The 19,438-nt window shown below is 40.5% G+C and overlaps 1 protein-coding gene across 4 annotated transcripts in view; it reads left to right on the top strand.

Annotated features, from left to right (window-relative positions):
• LOC140477026 (phosphatidylserine synthase 1-like) overlaps nt 1–17,975 on the top strand; it is a 49,483-nt gene extending 31,508 nt beyond the window's left edge. For all 4 annotated transcript variants that reach the window (XM_072570143.1, XM_072570144.1, XM_072570146.1 and 1 more), the window contains 3 exons: nt 477–545; nt 5,347–5,425; nt 16,517–17,975. In XM_072570143.1, the coding sequence (XP_072426244.1) occupies nt 477–545; nt 5,347–5,425; nt 16,517–16,626 (258 nt within the window). In that variant the 3' untranslated portion in view covers nt 16,627–17,975. The remainder of the gene's footprint in view (nt 1–476; nt 546–5,346; nt 5,426–16,516) is intronic.
• Nucleotides 17,976–19,438: the final 1,463 nt, after the last annotated feature.

Raw genomic sequence — 19,438 nt, 5'->3', positions numbered from 1 at the left:
CTCAATAAGATCACCCCTCAACCTTTTATGCTCCAGTTAACAAAGTCCCTGCTTATGATGCAGTGTATTTGCAGCATGTTTTGTTTATTTCGTGAAAAAACATTTTGTTACCAATATGTTTCTAGATAAAAGGGAATGATTTAATTATTGGATCATTTTTCCTGCCTGTATATACGAGAGGAATTTATTTACAACCTAATGCAAATTAAATTGTATGTAGACCTCTTGAGTAATGCTGGACATAGCTTTGAGAAAGCTCCTTAGCCAGGTCTTGGTCTTTTGAAGTTTACTGATTAACTCCCAGCCTCCTCTAAAAATATCATTTTGTGGTCTTGCAAGAGTTTTGTACAATGGCAAAAATGAGTGAAGGTGTTAGATGATACTTCATTTTACTTTTGTTAGATTGCTTGTGAGGTAGACCTGGAATATATAGAATTCAGTACAGACTACCTAATTAGGTGTTTGGTTTATTTCAGGCTTTCATTACCTTCCTTTGCCTTGCTGTAATGGTGTGGTACGCTGAACATTTTGGACAACGTGAAAAAGTGAGTTTTTGAACATGCTATAGCCTCCCTTGTAAACTTTGTTTTGCTGTAAGGTTATTTAGATTTGGGGTACATTACTGTTGAGTGTGAGCTCTATTTTAATTCCTTCTGCATTGTGAAATCACAGAAGTGTTATGATGCAGAAGGAGGCTATTCGGCCCATCAAGCCTGCACCAGCTCTTCGAACATGCATCATTACTTAAAGCCAGTCTCCAACTTTTTATTTCTATCCAAATAATCATCCAATGCCGCCTTGAATACCTCAATTGAACTTACCTCCACCACATTTCCAGGTAGTGTACTATATACTCCAACTACTCACTGTGTGAAGAAGTTTTTTTCCTCCCATCACATCACCTTGCTTCTTTTGCACATCACTTTAAATCTTTTCCCTCTCCTCCTTGTTCCTTTTAGAAGTGGGAACAATTTCTCCCTATTTACTCTATCCAGCCTGCTCATGATTTTGAAAACCTTTATCAAATCCCCTTTTAGACGTTTTCTCTCCAAGGAGAACAGTCTCAACTACTTCAATCTCTTTATCCTCAATTGCTGATCATTGTCAGGCCAGCCATGAGAATGCTCTAGTTTGCTGTCTTTCTTCTGGATTAGTGAGAGGAAAATGTATCAGGTTTCTGATCCTTAGCTGTTGTTCTTGGGTTGCTCAAACAGACTAGCAGCAAGTTTTGAGAAATTAACTAATGCTAATTATGTTTTTCTCCTCTTGGTATTTAGATTATAATGACACTTAGTGCACATTGAGAGATCACACCCTCCTTTTGCCCTTTGCATCAGTTTTCACCAATAACCATAATAAAATCACAAAGTTATTAAATATTCAAAGTATATAGAGAGCTCCTCTGCCATTTCTTGAATCCCAATTATTTCCATAATCTCATTCTCTAAGGGGCTGACAGTCACTTTGGCTTCTCCCTTTTTTTTATATATTTAAAGAAGCTCTTGTTCTCGATCTTGATTTTATTTACAAGCTTACCCTCAAGGTTTACTTCCTTCCTTTCTTTCGGTTGTGGTTTATTGGTTCTTAAAACTTTGAATCCTCTGGCTTACCACAAATCTTTGCCATGTATGGTTTACCTTTCAATCTTATGCTATCTTGATACTGAGTTGATTAACCAGCTCAAAGAACGAAGAAAATTTACAGCCCAGGAATAGGCCCTTCGGTCCTCCAAGCCAGGGCCGATCCAAGTCCACTGTCTAAACCTATCGCTCAATTCCTAAGCATCTGTATCCCTCTGCTCCCCATCTACTCATGCATCTGTCCAGAGCACCTTAAATGAATCTATCGTGCCTGCCTCTGCTACCTCTGCTGGCAACATGTTCCAGGCACCTACCACCCTCTGTGTAAAGTACTTGCTGCGTATATCCCCCTTAAACCTTTCACCTCTCACCTTGAACGTGAGACCTCTCGTTATTGAATCCCTCATCCTGTGAAAAAGCTTATCTCTATCTACCATTTCTATTCCTTTAATGATTTTGTAGACCTCAATCAGGTCCCTCCTCAATGACCTTTTTTCTAATGAAAACAACCCTAACCTACTCAACCTCTCTTCATAGCTAACATCTTCCAGACCAGGCAATATCCTCGTAAACCTTCTCTGCACCCTCTCCAAAGCGTCCACATCCTTTTGGTAATGTGGCAACCAGAACTGTACACAGTATTCTAAATGAAGCCAATCCAAAGTCTTATACAATTTTAACATGACCTGCCAGCTCTTATACTCAATATCCCATCCGATGAAGGCAAGCGTACCATGTGCCTTCTTGACCACTCTATCCACCTGTGCAGCCACCTTCAGAATGCGATAGACCTGAACTCCCAGATCTCTCTGCTCATCAACTTTTCCCAAGGCTCTTTCCAAAATGCATCACCTCACATTTTCCTGGATTGAACTCCATCTGCCATTTCTCCGCCCAACTTTCTAGTCTATCTATATTCTCCTGTATTCTTTGACAGTCCCCTATGCTTTCTGCTACTCCTCCAATCTTCGTGTCATCTGCAAACTTACTGATCAGACCAACCATGCCCTCTTCGAGATCATTTCTGTATATCACAAACAACAGTGGCCCCAGGACTGATCCCTGTGGAACACCACTGGTCACCTTTTCCCCATTTTGAGAAACTCCCTTCAACTACTACTGTTTGTCTCCTGTTGCTCAACCAGTTCTTAATCCACCTAGCTAGAACACCCTGCACACCATGTGACTTCACTTTCTCCATGAGTTTACCATCGGGAACCTTTTCAAACTCCTTACTAGAGTCCATCTACAGTCCTTCCTTCATCTATCAACTTGGTCACTTCCTTAAATAACTATTACGTTTGTAAGGCCCAATCTACCCCACACAAAGCCATGTTTCCTATCACTGACAGGCCCGTTCGTTTCCAAATGTAAATAGATTTTATCCCTCAATACCTTTTCCAGCAACTTTCCCACTACTGACGTCAGGCTCACTGGTCTGTAGTTACCGGGAATATCCCTACTACCCTTCTTGTACAGGGGGACAACATGAGCAACCCTCCAGTCCTCTGGCACTTCACAAGATGCTACAAAGATATCGGTCAGGGCCCCAGCTATTTCCTCTCTCGCCTCCCTCAGCAACCTGGGGTAGATCCTATCCGGTCATGGAGATTTGATCCTTCTTTGATTGACTTAACCCCTCCTTAGGATCCTCCTTCCTCACTGGAATATGTATTGGCTATGAGCTATGAACTATTCTCTTAAACATTGCCCGTTGTTCTTTAACAACTTTTGCTGTTTCACCAGTCTATGCCAGCCAGTTCTGCCCTTATGCCTTAATAATTCCCTTTATTTAAGCAGCTGTTTCAGATCTAAGTTTCTCCACCTCAAACTGAACGCTAGGTTCTACCATGTTTCAGTCACTGTTTCTGACGGGATCTTTTACTTTGACGTCATTGGTTCAATGCCTCATTACACATAAAACTGATCCAAAATAGTCTGATTCCTGCTTTGATCCATGACATAATTTCTATTAAACTGTCCTAAATATATTCCATGAATTCTTCCCCATGTCTTCCTCTGTTGATCTCACAACCCCAATCTCCATGAAGGTGAAGGCCTTCATGAAGGTAAAAGCTACCCAAGATTAATTCACTGCCTTTGTAAGTCGTCATCTCCTGACTTATTCTCTGTCCCACCATATAGCTACTCCTAACAGTGTCTTCTTTCCATTTTTTTGATTGATGTTTTATACTTTCTCAGCAGTTTTCATCTCCCATATATATTCTGCCATTCAAGCTGAAACCAAAAGTTGTGCCTAATGAGGTGGCAAAGGACTAATTTCTGACTTTCAATTGAATCTGCATACAATATGTCAGCACTGTTATGATGTAAGTCGAACTGTAATAGAGAAGACTAGCCCTGATGGACGTAACTCACTTGAAGAGTTGCTATTTTTATGAAGCGAAAGAGATTTTACAGAACTGGAGTAGTGCTAAAGCGGGGGGGGGGAAGCTATCAAAGCCCTTACCTTGCACTCATCAGGACAGATACCCAAATACGCAGCTAAGTCAACCTCTTGTCTATCTCACAAATAATCCCAGTGGTGTTTAAATTTCACTGCTTAGTTTGGCGCTACTTACATAGGCCATGCATCTCAACAGCTGGTGGATTATACGAAACAGCATGTCCCTTTGGCTGCTCACAGCAGGCAGGGAACTTACCGTATTGTATTTGCAAAACTCAGGTAATAGTGACCAACATTAGATGTGATTCCGTCGTCAGCAGTAACTGAACAATTCTGAGTATCCCAAGAATTACACTAACAGCCAATCTAAGCTTATCAGTCATGCTCAAGTGTGGATCACATATAGAGTCATAGAGACATAGAGATGTACAGCATAGAAACAGACCCTTCGGTCCAACTCGTCCATGCCGACCAGATATCCCAACCCAATCTAGTCCCACCTGCCAGCACCTGGCCCGTATCCCTCCAAACCCTTCCTATTCGTATACCCATCCAGATGCCATTTAAAGGTTGCAATTGTACTAGCCTCCACCGCATCCTCTAGCAGCTCATTCCATACACGTACCACCCTCTGCATGAAAAGTTGCCCCTTAGGTCTCTTTTACATCTTTCCCCTCTCACCCTAAACCTATGCCCTCTAGTTCTGGACTCCCCACTACATATGCTTGCTTATTTAAACTACAGCTGTTCATACATGAGGCCTGACCCTCTGCAAAATAAAACATTTTGACAAGGCATTGTGCCTTTTCAATTAAACAAAACATTGTGGATCAATCTGAGCCATGTTGCCTTTTCTGAATTTAGACAGAAGCTTTGGGGGTATTGCACCCTAATGTGTACTCTGTGGTGCCATTTAGAGTCTACTTATCGAACGATCAGCACCCTTTTTCTAACGCAATGTAAATTGTTCCCTTTGAAATTCTTATGTCTGTCCTCATTAGTGCAAGATGCAAAACTTCAACAGCGTTCCTCTTTTGAGCAACAAGAAAGGACCTTTTTGTAATGGAATCTCCAGAAGTGCAGAAGGTGGGGTGTGGGATAATTCTAAAGCTTAGCCCATAGTATTATTATTCAGGGTGTTTCACTTCAGCACTTTGTTATTTTCATAGGCTGATATCATTAAATTATATATACTAAGAGGAGATGTTCTGGGGTCAAAAACCAGTTGGACCCAATAGAATGTTTCACTTCTGTAATGACAAAGTAACTGAAGTCTGAAATTGCCTAATCATGCTTGAACATTGCTGAACAGGACGCTTTTCACTGACTCCCACACTCAATATTTTCTTTCTTTTTTAGACTCTTTCTGAATGTGAATGTGATGAAACAATCAGCAGCACTGATTCCTCACCAGTACATTTTGATGCATATGCCAAAGGTTTGTGAATTCATATTTATAATTGAAAACACTTCGTTAGGCAGAAGCCAACTGCAGGTCACTGCATCCAGTTGTCTTGTCTGTTATCAGTCTACTTATGAGAGCACTGATTCAGTATTAGTGATAACATTGAAATTGTTGTTATCCCTTCAAACTGACACAAATTCTGTAGATTGCACATGCACAAGAATGATCATAAAATGCCAACAGTGTTAAAGCAGACTGTTCAGTCCATCAAGTCCACCAACCCTCCAAAGAGCTCTCCACCCCGATCCTCCACTATCCCTGTGACCCTACATTTCCCATTTGCATTCCCAACGCCCCTCCCCCAAGTCCCTCCTCCCTACCTTTTATCTTAGCCTGCTTAGCACACTTTCCTCATTCCTGAAGAAGGCCTCAGGCCCGAAACGTCGATTCTCCTGCTCCTTGGCTGCTGCCTGACCTGCTGCAACACATTTTCAGCTACATTTCCCATTGCCAATCCACCTAACCTGCACATCTTTTGACTGGGAGGAAACCAGCCCAAGCGGAGGAGACCCACACAGACACTGGGAAAACAGGCTAGAATTGAACCCAAGTCCCTGGTGCTGTGAGGCAGCAGTGCTAACCACTAAGCCATCATGACTTGCATGCAAAAATCCAAAAATTGCTCTGTGATTCATCACTATAGGATACACTACTAAAGTTCTTACCCCACCCCAGCAATTAATTAAGTAGAAATGGCAGAATTTGCCAAAGAACTATTCCATTGACAGCATTAGTCTCACTAAAACATTGGAAAAGCTATACCGCGCTGATCGGGATGCTATTGAGTACAAAGTTAAATATTACTGCTGAACAAACACAATTTTGTATTTGTGAAATGTTATGATGGGAAAGGAAATTATATTTTTTAAAGCATATTTAAAAGTTATTTGACAATTTTCACTTCTCCCTTAACCCCACGTGCATATCCTAGCCACTTATTTTGTTCCCAGTGAAAACAAAGATTGGTGCATTTTATTTCCAGAGCTTAAAAATGTGTTGCTGGAAAAGCGCAGCAGGTCAGGCAGCATCAAAGGAGAAGGAGAATCGACGTTTTGGGCATAAGCCTGAAGAAGGGCTTATGCCCGAAACGTCAATTCTCCTTCTCCTTTGATGCTGCCTGACCTGCTGCACTTTTCCAGCAGCACATTTTTAAGTTCTGATCCCCAGCATCTGCAGTCCTCACTTTCTCCTTGCATTTTATTTCCAGCTTTATTGGCTATGAGAATATTGCAGTGTGATTGGCTGCTTGCCACACTTGATGATATCACTGTTGGTTGGCCACTAGACACAGTGGAAATCCAGACCACAGAAATGGTTAGATAGTTAGAGGCAGCATTTGTTAGGGCATGTGGTGCACACCATCTTTTTGCCATTGACTAAAATGTGTGTCAATGACTTCTGAAACTGATAATATCGATCCTTCTACCATTAAACAACTCTATTGATTTGGGTTCTGACGTCAATATTTACTCTTTGACTCATTTTTAGACAAAAACTTGAGTGGAAACACTCTGGATTCAAGATTTCAAGTTCTTTTTATGATCAGAACAGCTTGCTCTGTGCCACAGAACTATCATTTAACCAGAGAGATACTGTGTTGCAGCAACAATGCATGAAGTCATAGAGTAAAGATTCAAGCTTATGCTTAGAATTCATAACTATGCAGAGTCTTTTCATTGTGAGGAAGGACAGATCATCACAGGGAAAAAGAAGAAAAATTATGAAGCCATCATTGGGCCACTCTGTAATGTTCCTGTTGGTCTAGTGCAGGATTATGAGGGGTATCATGACCATCCATCCACATATATAGTTCCTTTTGAAACAAAAGTTGCAGTTTTTAATTTATATTTGTTATTGTCCCCTTAAACTATAGCTATTTAATTGTCCCTTCATTGGTTTCATAAGTGTTCACATCATGCCATAATACTGAAATAAAAGAATGAACTGCATAAATATCACAACAGCAAAGCACACCAACCTGCTGTGAGGGTTCGACCCAGGTTAAAGCAGTCTCAGCTATCTGGAGGAATGCAGAGCACTGTAGGAAGGTCAGTGACCTTCACTATTCTGCTAGGATTAGTGCCACCATCTTCTCTCTGATAGCTCACACTCTGCTCTCTTTACTAATGTACTCTTTTCACAATAAGATTCTTGCTCTGTCTCTCCATTATCTGCAACATCTTTCCTCACCTGCTGTCACCTATGCCCATCCCTGACACTGCCAACTCTGCATGCCCTCTGGGCTACCTGCTCACTCCCCACCTTCCCACCTGCACCAACAGTGATAGCTGTGGGAAACACTTCCATTTCCTGTTATGGCCACCTCTCTCTCATTCCATTGGAATAGCTCCCAATAAGGCAGAAAGACTCAAAGGCTGGTGCATTACTTGTCATTTGGCTTCTCACTCCTTATTAGGAAATGACCGCACTGAGCAGGGCCTGGACTGCCATCCGAGACAGTCCTTGACCTACTGTGCCAGGAACCCCTGAGTGAAGGTTATCTCTCTTGATTTGATCGAGACTCGCTGACAACTAAAGGATATTAAGGTGGACAAATCCCCAGGACCGGATGGGATCTATCCCAGGATGCTGAGGGAGGCCAGAGAGGAAATAGCTGGGGCCCTGTCAGATATCTTTGTAGCATCCTAAAAGACAGGTGAAGTGCTGGAGGACTGGAGGGTTGCTAATGTTGTCCTCCTGTACAAGAAGGGTAGTAGGGATATTGCTGCTAACTACAGACCAGTGAGCCTGACATCAGTAGTGGGCAAGTTGCTGGAGAAAGTATTGAAGGATAAAATCTATTTATATTTGGAAAAGAATGGGCTTATCAGTGGTAGGCAACATGGTTTTGTGCGGGGGAGATCATGCCTTGCCAACTTAATAGAGTTCTTTGAGGAAGTGACCAAGTTGATAGATGAAGGAAGGGCTGTAGATGTCGTATACATGGACTTTAGTGAGGCATTTGATAAGGTTCCCCATGGTAAACTAATGGAGAAAGTGAAGTCACATGGTGTGCAGGGTGTGCTAGCTAGTGGATAAAGAACTGGTTGAGCAACAGGAGACAGAGAGTAGTAGTTGAAGGGAGTTTCTCAAAATGGAGAAAGGTGACCAGTCAAGTTCCACAGGAATCAGTCCTGGGGCCACTGTTGTTTGTAATATACATAAATGATCTGGAAGAGGACATTGTTGGTCTGATCAATAAATTTGCCAATGACACAAAGATTGGTGGAGTAGCAGAAAGTGTAGGGGACTGTCAAAGAATCCAGGAGAGTATAGATAGACTAGAGAGTTGGGCGGAGAAGTAGCAGATGGAGTTCAATCCAGTCAAATGTGAGGTGATGCATTTTGGGAAGTCTAATTCTAGAGCCAACTATACTGTAAACGGAAGAGCCTTGGGAAAAGTTGATGAGCAGAGAGATCTGGGAGTTCAGGTCCATTGTACCCTGAAGGGGGATAAAATGGTCAAGAAGGCACATTGTATGCTTGCCTTCATGGGATGGGCTGTTGAGTATAAGAGCTGACAGGTCATGTTAGATTGGCTGCATTTAGAATACTGTGTACAGTTCTGATCGCCACATTACCAAAAGGATGTGGACGCTTTGGAGAGGTTGCAGAGAAGATTTATGAGGATGTTGCCTGGTATGGAAGGTGCTAGCTATGAAGACAGGTTGAGTTGGTTAGGGCTGTTTTCATTGGAAAAAAGGAGATTGAGGGGGACCTGATTGAGGTCTACAAAATCATTAAAGGTATAGAAAGGGTAGATAGAGATAAGCTTTTTCCCAGGGTGAGGGATTCAATAACGGGGTCACGCGTTCAACGTGAAAGGTTTATGAGTGATATATGCGGAAAATACTTTACACAGAGGGTGGTAGATTGCGTTGCCAGCAGAGGTAGTAGAGGCAGGCACGGTAGATTCATTTAAGGTGCGTCTAGACAGATGCATGAGTAGGTAGGGAGCAGAGGGATACAGATGCTTATGGAATTGAGCGATAGGTTTAGGCAGTGGATTTGGATCGGCACAGGCTAAGAGGGCCGAAGGGTCTGTTCCTGTAAATTTTCTTTGTTCTAACTATAACAAACTTCTTGGCTTTGTGTCTGTACTTAACAGCATTGCAAGGTCAACAGTAATATGAATCGATGCCCCTGGCTGAGAGGGCAAAGAGCACAAAGGCAAGGCAGTGCAAGATAGGAATGTTGTGAGCATCCAGATGGCTTAGAGCAACTGAGCACTGAGATCAGGCAAAGTGCCTGGAGATGCAAGCTGGCCCAGTCCTTGTGCTGTGTGCATGTCCCTTTGGAGTGCACACCGTCCTGCAGCAGCACTACTTGATAAGTTGTCAGTGCAACATCCAAGTGCAGAAGTTTACTATAAGTGGATCAGAGGTGTGCCACGAAGGATCTTAAGAGACTGTCACTTGTTAGATAGCGATGTCCTTGGATGTGTGTGGCCTGTGTCTATGGAACATGCCTGGGTTGTTGGTGCCCGGCTTCCAAAATGGGGATTTTCTTGTTGAGTTTTCCCAGGGTTGAGTTTTTTTGTCAGGATGGGAAGCTAAATATTAATGGGTTTGACTGTTAACAAGGCATTCAGCAAGCAGTGATGACTATCGGTTGGTGACTCACTGCTGCCTACCAAGAATTTGGCCATGCTACATAAAAGATGGAGCAAGTTGCTCCCAATGATGCCTCATTGTGCTTGATGCCTGATTCTGTCACACATCTCACCATAGCCCATGTCACTCAGACTCCTGTAAGATTCCACCCTGTATTTCACATCAATGACTCATCAACAGCCCCGGAAACTTAGTTCCAAAGTAACCATAACTTGTATTTATCTGGCACCTTTGACATAATAAAATATCATAAGGCAATTCACCAATAAAACAAAATAGGACACTAAACCGTATGAGGTGATTTGAGGGCAGATGACCAAAAGTTTTATCAAAGAGGTAGGTTTTGTTCAGTCATGCTGAAGAATTCCTGAAGAAGGGCTTATGCCCGAAACGTCAATTCTCCTTCTTTGATGCTGCCTGACCTGCTGTGCTTTTCCATCAACACATTTTTAAGCTCTGATCCCCACCATCTGCAGTCCTCAGTTTCTCCTTTGTTCAGTCATGTCCTAAAACAGGAAAGTGACTGGGAGAACGGTAGGGAAGAAATTCCAGAAATTGCATCCTCTGCAGCTGAACGCAGATTAAAATCGGGGAGCTCCAGAAACCAGAATTGGAGCAGCAAAGTTATCTTTCAGGAAATTACAAAGATCGGGACGGATCAAGGAATTACCCGTGTAAGATCTGTACATTTGTTAATGTGCATGGGATGACTGGAACTTGAGTATGTAGAAATCTTGTAACAGAGTTTGGATGTCCTCAAGTTTACAGAGATTAAACTGTGGGAAGCCAAACAATTGGGTATGAGAATCATCAAGTCTGTAGTTGAAAAAGGATGATGATTATTTCAGTAGCAGTAAAGCTGAGGCAGCAACAGACATAGGCAGTGTTACGTAGCTGGAAATTGGTAGTGTTTGTGTAGATATTTGATTGAAAGCTCATCTTCAGGTAAAATGCAACACCAAGGTTGTAAACCATCTGGTTCAGCTTCAGACTGTTGATGGATGGAAGTGGTGGTGAAGGAAATGGGGATTAAGTCATTCGATCAAATTATTTGTTCTGCGGAATGTCAGAAACCAGACACGTGACCGAAGGTAAGCTTTGGCACTCCATAGAAGTTCTCATCTGCAGGGAGGAATGCTTCACCTTCCAAAGTGAAATTCTCCTGCTCCTTGGAACAATATACCAACTCTAATTCAGACTTTGAATGGTTTCAGTGTACCTATCTGGATAATTGCACAGGAAGTGTTCGGCCGATTCCAGTCACATCCACGAGCTGAAATTATGTAACTGAATACCTCGCTACCCCTCCTGACCCAACCTGACTACTTCTGCTCTCCCCCTAACTCTGAAACAGACCGGACTTGACTACATCCTCTCAAACTACCATCCACCTTATTCACTTACCAACCCCTTTACCCACTTATCCATTCACCCAACGACTACACTGCCCAATCATCTCCACCTCTCCAACCAAGATATCTCAGCCTCCTTGCCTCACCCACCCTCACTTACCTAACCCACCTATCCATTCATTCACTCGTCCCTTTGCAAATGTTAAAAGACTAGGCATTTTATAATCATCATATGGCAGGTAGTGCCATAAAAAGGACACACATTCTGTCTTCCTTCAATGATCATTACCGACGCTAAGTCCCCCATTATCAATATCCTGCAGTTTACCATTGACCAGAAACTGAACTGAACTGGCCATGTAAATACTGTGGCTACAAGAATAAGTAAGGGTCTAGGAATCCTGCAGCAAGTAACTCACCTTCTGCCACCCCAAAACCAGTCCACCATCTACACGACACAAGTCTGGGATGTGATGGAGTGCTTCCCACATGCCTATATGGGTGCAGCTCCAACACCAGTCAAGAAGCTTGACACCATCCAAGACAAAGCAGACCAATTGATTGGCACCATGACTACCAACTTCAAGATGTACTTCAATAACTCAGCAAGACTCATTTTCTAAACCTACAATTCCTACCTCCAAAAAGGCAAGGGCAGTAGAGGCATGGGGACACTACCATAGAGTCATAGAGATGTACAGCATGGAAATAGACCCTTCAGTCCAACTTGTCCATGCTGTCCAGATACCTTAATTAATCTAGTCTCATTTGTCACCACGTGACCCATATCCCTCTAAAGCCTTCCTATTCATATACCCATCCAGATGGCTTTTAAATATTGTAATTGTACCAGCCTCCACCACTTCCTCTGGCAGCTCGTTGCATGAACATACCACTCTTTGTATGGAAAAAGTTGCACCTTAGGTCCATTTTATATCTTTCTCCCCTCGCCCTAAACCTATGCCTCTAGTTCTGGACTCCACCAGCCCAGATAAAAGACCTTGTCTATTTATCCTATCCATTCCCCTCCTGATTTTATAAACCTCTATAAGGTCACCCCTCAGCCTCCAACATTCCAAGGAAAACAGCCCCAGCCTGTTCAGCCTCTCCCTAAAGCTCAAACCGTCCAACCTGCAACCACCTGCAAGTTTCCCTCTAAGCAGGTAAATAGATTAGATTAGATTACTTAGAGTGTGGAAACAGGCCCTTCGGCCCAACAAGCCCACACTGACCGTCCGATAAGCGACCCACCCAGACCCATTCCCCTACATTTACCCCTTCACCTAACACTACGGGCAATTTTAGCATGGCCAATTCACCTAACCTGCACATTTTTGGACTGTGGGAGGAAACCGGAGCACCCGGAGGAAACCCATGCAGACACAGGGAGAATGTGCAAACTCCACACAGACAGTTGCCTGAGGCAGGGTCTCGGGTGCTGTGAGGCAATAGTGCTAACCACTGTGCCACCGTGCCGCATAGTTTAGGGACAATACAAGAATCAGGAGCGATAATTTAGAGCTGGATCCTGTTAGTGTACATATGGAATTTGACTTGTTGCCATCAAGGTGCTTCCAATAATTAAGAAGTGGAAAGTGACCAAGAATCAATATTTGAGGGACACCAGATTCTGTCATAATACTCTTAAAAATTAGACAAATGCTGATTTAGATGTGAGATTTTTTTTTTAAATGGGTTAGTTTGAAATCTTGGAATGACTTCGCATCTATGTTAATAACTATAATTAAATGAATCATAGTGAGAAGAACTTTGGAGTATGTGAGATTTGTAATTAATGGTTTGTGTGACATTGTAGTTTACACTCTTGAAAGATGAGTTAAAGGGCACAGTAACAGTGGGGAATTCTTTATGGCTTATATTAGACAAGCAACTCTAATAATGTTTGCAGGAGTGCATGATGGCTGTATTTAATTCAGTGCAGATAATGCAAACTGGTGGTTAGTACTGTAAAGACAATTATTACAAAAGATGTAGAATAAGACTCCGAATACTACATGAAGGATAATTCCTGCCCCTCTTTCAGAAACATAATACAATGTAAACTCCAAAAGTGAGAATCTTTGTTCCTCACTAGTCATTTTGCTTAATCTGCAAGAGTGGCATTTCAATTTATAAATTTACTGTTACCAGAAAATTGCTTTAGTTACAAACGGTAGTTGCACATTGTAAATGGAGCCTCTTGAAATATATTTCACTGGAAAATGGGGAGGGATCTTTTAATCTATGCTCATTTGCGTTTTTAGTTTCTGTTAAGGAGAAGAATTACTTCTCGGAGCTTCTAAAACTAGGACATTTGAGATTTTATATATATTCACTAAAGCGGCTTTGATTTAATATTTACTGCATTCAGAAACAAAATTGTAATTTAATAGTTGGTACAATGAGTTGAAAATTGTCTCTTTACATCTGTGACCTGGTCCAAATACAGTTCAGTTGGATAGACTTAATGAACTGGACTTTGTGATCAGGATGAATGGATGAATTAATTATACTTACCGCTGTCCTGGATTGTACCTTACTCTTTAATTCTTATAAATTTTGTTAATTTCAACGCAGCATCCTCTATGGGGAATTTGGAACAAATGTGAATGAGTGTCTCTCAATCAATTCAGTTGAAGAATCCTTTTTGAGAATTTAAACCAGAAAGTCTAAGTGAGAATATTTAATTCAGTATAAGACATTCAAAAGAAAGCAAAATAAATAGGGAGGAATTAGAATTAAAGGATATGTGTCATTAAAAAGTAAAAAAGGTAACTCAAGGATTTCTGTGCCAGCAACTGATAATTAAGACTGATTACACTGTTAATTTTTGACTTGCACTAGAATGGACAAGTCCTTTTTCTTGACTATTATTACTGGATATCAAGTGAGTAAGCAGCACATCTTCAATACCCTTCATGTGTTTGAACACTGAATCTTTCAAAAATATACTAGTATAGCAATACTTCAGGAGAAGCAGTATATGTCCAGCAGCAATTTCCTGTAATTTTACCATGTTGATCTCTTTCTCTCCCCCCCCCCCCCCGCGCCCTCCAAACCGCCATCACTTACATTTTGCCTGGATGTTTGTACTTCCTGCAGCAGCCACTGCCGCCCATGTGGTGCTGCTGAGTGCGAGCTGTCAGCAGCTCTCAGCTAGTGGGACTTACCCCTGGGGATTTGATCCTAACGATGACCACTAATTACCTGTTTGACTCATAATTGAGCAGTTCTCCCCCAAAGGAGGCAATGCAAGTTTCCCACTGTCTACTTGCATAAAATTCTCCCCATGGATTTGAAAATAGGTTACAACACATGACAACACCTTTGAAAAATGTAAATACCAAGCACATACAGATAGAAGAAATGTTCATGAGTCTTACTGCTGGCATTAAGAGGAATTCTCTGTATTCCTGAGAGAAAACATATATTTGGTATAAAATATTTTATCAGAATCACAAAACATATGCAGTCAGTGATAATGGACACTTGGCAATTTCTGATTTTAAATTATTCCCGTTGAGACTGCTAGGAGGAAGTTGTGCAATATTTTTCTTCTTGACCTTGGGGATTGTGCTTGCTATTGTTGCTACAAACCAAGAAGTAAATAACAACAGAAAGTGTCTGGCAACATCTATGAAGAGAGAAACAGAATTAACATTACGAATCCATTATGACTCTTAGTAAGTAAATAAATTGGTTTTGGCTGATTTTAGGGCATTTTAAAACTGTTCTACATGATAATGGCTACTCTGAAGTCATTCCCTGCTGTATATCAAGTAAACTCGAGGCTTCCACCTTTGGCCCTGGTAGATGCCCAGTCTACCTCAGAACACCCTGAAAGGTGAGGGTGTCACAATAATTTGAGCTTCGAATGAAGCTAGCTGTCTCACGCTGCTATTTTTTAGTAAATACACAAGTGGTATTCTCCATAGACAGAATGCAGCTGTCATGCCAAAAGAATATTCTGTCTACAACACAATTAAATGATGTTTGAGTCTCTGTACCAGTATGTATGTAGACCATATATCTTATTAACTGGCAGAACATACAAAACTTTGGCAGTGTGCCAACTATGTAAATGCCTGCAAAACTGAATGTAGTGTCAAACCATGCATGTGTTTCTACTATTGTACAAAGTTTACTAAATAATTCTGACTGTAATAAGCATTACACTGGGACCCAAACTAAAATCACCACTCAGGCTCAGTGTGATTTATTTGCATTTTTTTTTGCAGATGTTACATTTATTTCACACAGAGTATTGATTTCTTTGGGCAAATAGATGCCCCTTTCTCCTGTGAAAAAATGATGCAGTGACAATCAATCTGTGCTCCATCCCAAGGCAAAGCCCTGATTGATCAGAATAAAATTGCCTGTTTTGAATGGAATCAATTAACTAAGCTAACAGTCTGATGTTGCAATTACTGTTAGGTTGGCAGTGTTTATCATTTTTTTTTGTTTAACTAGAAACACATAATTTGGTGGAGGAAAAAAAATAACATGGGTTACTTTGTGATGGTTAAAAAGCAACATTCAGAGGTGCATAAAAACCTTTTCTGGATGGAAAAGATAAAGCAAATAAATATACAGTTAAGGCCTTGTTGCAATACAGTGGACCTGGTTTTCATCTTACCTGCTGTAGAGATGTCTGAACAGATTGGTCAAAAATATCGAAGACAGTTGATGGTTTCTGTTGCGTCACCATTCCAACCATGGTCCAACCAATAGCCACCCTCCTGTCATGGTGTATACATTTCATTTTCCTTTTTAAAAGGTGATCTTCCCGTGTTTCAATCCTCAAACTTACAGGACAAAATCTTCTGATTTTTGGCTCTTTTGAGCAATGCTTAAAATGGTTTTGACCATTTTTAACCCACCAACCTTTACATGATTCCATTGATAACTTTAAGGGACCAGCTAAAATGAGTGAGCGCAATGAACAGGAGTACAATTTTTACGTTGCCTGTAAATGTCATTTGAATGAAATGCTTAGCATGCAGACAAAGCGAAGTGATTAATGTAAACTTTGTAAAGGGCAGCCATCCATTTTTCTTTGACATCGAATTATCGTGGTCTTTCTGCTTCCTCTTTATCAGGTGAAGGAAAGTCTGAAGTCTTGCACCTGAACACGTCCGACAAGGGTGTAACTAAGCGGAAAAAAGCCTCTGCTAAAAGTAAAGTCAGTAATGGTCTCAGCAGAAAGTAAGGTGGTTTCACAGTGAAGGAGACTGCCTTGCATAAGGAAATTTGGAGCTGGATCCAAAAGCATTTGGAATGCCAGTGAGCACAAGGAAAAGATTGAGTCTGGAATAATTGTTTCAGTAGTCAAGGGACAGCACTTGAAGACTAAGCAGTTTCACTGTTTTGCTAGATACCAATTCATAGGCTTACATTATGGTAAAATGTTTCTGCATTAGATCTTGCATTTTTTTAAAAAAAGAAAAGTAAAGAAAAAATGCTGGAAGCCTTTTTTATATTTTTATTAAAAAAATTTAAGTTTTTGCAGATTTTGTTTCATTAATATGACTGAATACAGCATTAACAAACATTGACCTCAATTTAGTTAGCTTGTAAAGTTAAAAAGCAATATTTCACAAAGCACATGTTTAATGCACTTTCTGACTAGTATCTGCTGCAAATTATCTTTCTGCACATTTCATGTGTATCAAAGTCATACCATTTTGAATAGAACTTGCTTCACTTGTACATATTGATTGTACAAATTGCTGTATTGACTTGATTTCAAATTTCATTGACCAAACTTGCTTAATACTGCTTGGTTTATGAAGGTACAACCCTTGCTGACTACTTAATTGATTTTATAAGTTTCGTTTCTGATTGACTATTTTTTCCCCGAAAATAATTTTTAATTCTTGAACATTTCACCTATTTTTATCCAATGCATAATATATACATGATGAAATTGAAAGAGATATACAATACAAATCAGTTACTGCTGTACACTTGAATCTGGTTTAAAGGACAAATCCTAGATGGGTTGTGTGTGTTACTGTTTAATAACTTGATATGTACCATTGTATAATCTTGTGTCACTATTTTGAAGGGAATGAAATAAATATTATCCTTGCTGCATCTTTCATGAATGCAAGTTATGGATGAAGTTAATTTGCCACCTCTGGTATAATAAGCAAAATGAGACATTAAATTCTTCTGCCAAGTGGTAAGGATTACTAATTTTTATTTTTAGGCCAATCATTTTGTAAATTTCATATGCAGTGAGAATAATCTTATAGAATATCAGTTTGGTGAAATGCAGGACAATGCAGAATCTAGATTTGCTGCCATTCTGTGTTTGTAAAATGATAATCCAAATCTGAGTTCCTGTGTACTTTTGAACTGCTGAGTGATACAGTACACTATCAAATGCCCAAACACTGTCCATTTCTTGCAGTATGCACAGTGTTACTTGTATGGTGAACCTCTATATCATAAAGTGAAATTTGTTACAGAAACTGTGACTGTCTTTTCTCAGGAAACTGTTACATTTGTGATACTAACAAATTAGTTCCAAATAAAACACTTGGGGAATAAAAAGATCTCTGTCTGGTTTTTAAAATATTTTATATTCAAAATAAATGATTTAAAGGTGCCTTGTGTACTATAGGTTTCTATCATGGACGATTCATTGTGTCTTTAATATGTTGTGTTAACTTCAGAAATTTCTTCCTCTTGTGAAAACAGGAGGGACCCACAGGTGATTCAGGAATAATATTACCAATTTGTCCTGTCTTTTGCGACTTGCTGTAAAACTTAATATAGAGACTATCTTTAGGTTGACTATCTGCCCAAGTATGAAGTTGAAACAATATGTAGCACAGCATAATTAATGAGGACTCTAGTATTTAAATTCCAGTTAATGTGCATCACCTTTTTCAATGTATTATGTTCTCAATGGAAGATGGATTCTCTAGGGCAATGCTCACTGTAAATGAGATGTTTTGATTTTGAGCACAGTGCAATGTTTAAGGTTTTCGGAAGGGCACTGGAAGCAGTTCAGGATGGCTAGGAAATTGAGAATTTTGGGGAGGAAAATGTGAATATTTGAGCAATAAAGATTACTTGGGGTAGAGAGGTTGTACATGAGCTAGGAAATATCATAAATGAGTGGAGTAGAGGGTCACAAGGATTAATGTTCTTTTTTTTGTATGTTAACTTACCTCAAATTATTTGTAATTTTTAAAAATTCATTTCTGGACATTGTTGGATCAGCCAACATTTAATGCACATTCATAGAGAAGATGCTGCGAAACTGGCTTCATGCACTTGCAGCATTCATCAGAATGTAGGGCAACCCAACATGACTGTTTGGAAGTTTCAGGATTTTCACCCAGTGAAGATATATTTCCATGTGTGACTAAAGCAGAACTCTTTAGTAATGGTGTTCCCATACATCTGTCGACCTTGTTCTAGAATATAGGTTTGGAAGATGCTGTCTCAGGAGCCCTGGTGAGTTACTTTAGTACGTCTTATAGATGGTTCACACTGTTGTCACTATACCTCGGTACTGAAGGGAGTAAATGTTGAAAGTAGTAAATGGGATAGAAATCAAGCAGGCTGCTATGAATTCGATGGTGTCCAAATTATTTAATGTTGTTGGAGCTGTACTTAGCCTGGAAATCAAAAACATATTCCATCACATTCCTGACAGCTTTGAAGATGATGGACAGGTTTCATGGAGACAGAAGAGAAGTTGTTCACCACACATTTCCTAGCTTCTGACCTGCTTTTACCACAGCATTTATGTGTCTCACCTAGTTCAGTTTCTGGTCAATGGTAATTCCCAGATTGTTGATAGTGGGAGATTCAATGATGGTAATACCAACCCTCTGGTTGGAAATCAACATTGTCTGGCACTTATGAAGTGTAAATGTTATTTGCTTCTACTCATCCAGAGCTTGGATGTTGTCCAGCTCTTGCTGCATATGGACATCGACTGTTCAATGTTTGAACCGTGAATGGTGCTGAACATTTGTTCATTGTTGTTTGCACAAAGTCTG

Source organism: Chiloscyllium punctatum, chromosome 5 (genome assembly GCF_047496795.1).
Source record: "Chiloscyllium punctatum isolate Juve2018m chromosome 5, sChiPun1.3, whole genome shotgun sequence".
NCBI lineage: Eukaryota > Metazoa > Chordata > Chondrichthyes > Orectolobiformes > Hemiscylliidae > Chiloscyllium > Chiloscyllium punctatum.
This window is presented reverse-complemented; position numbering and strand designations above follow the sequence as displayed.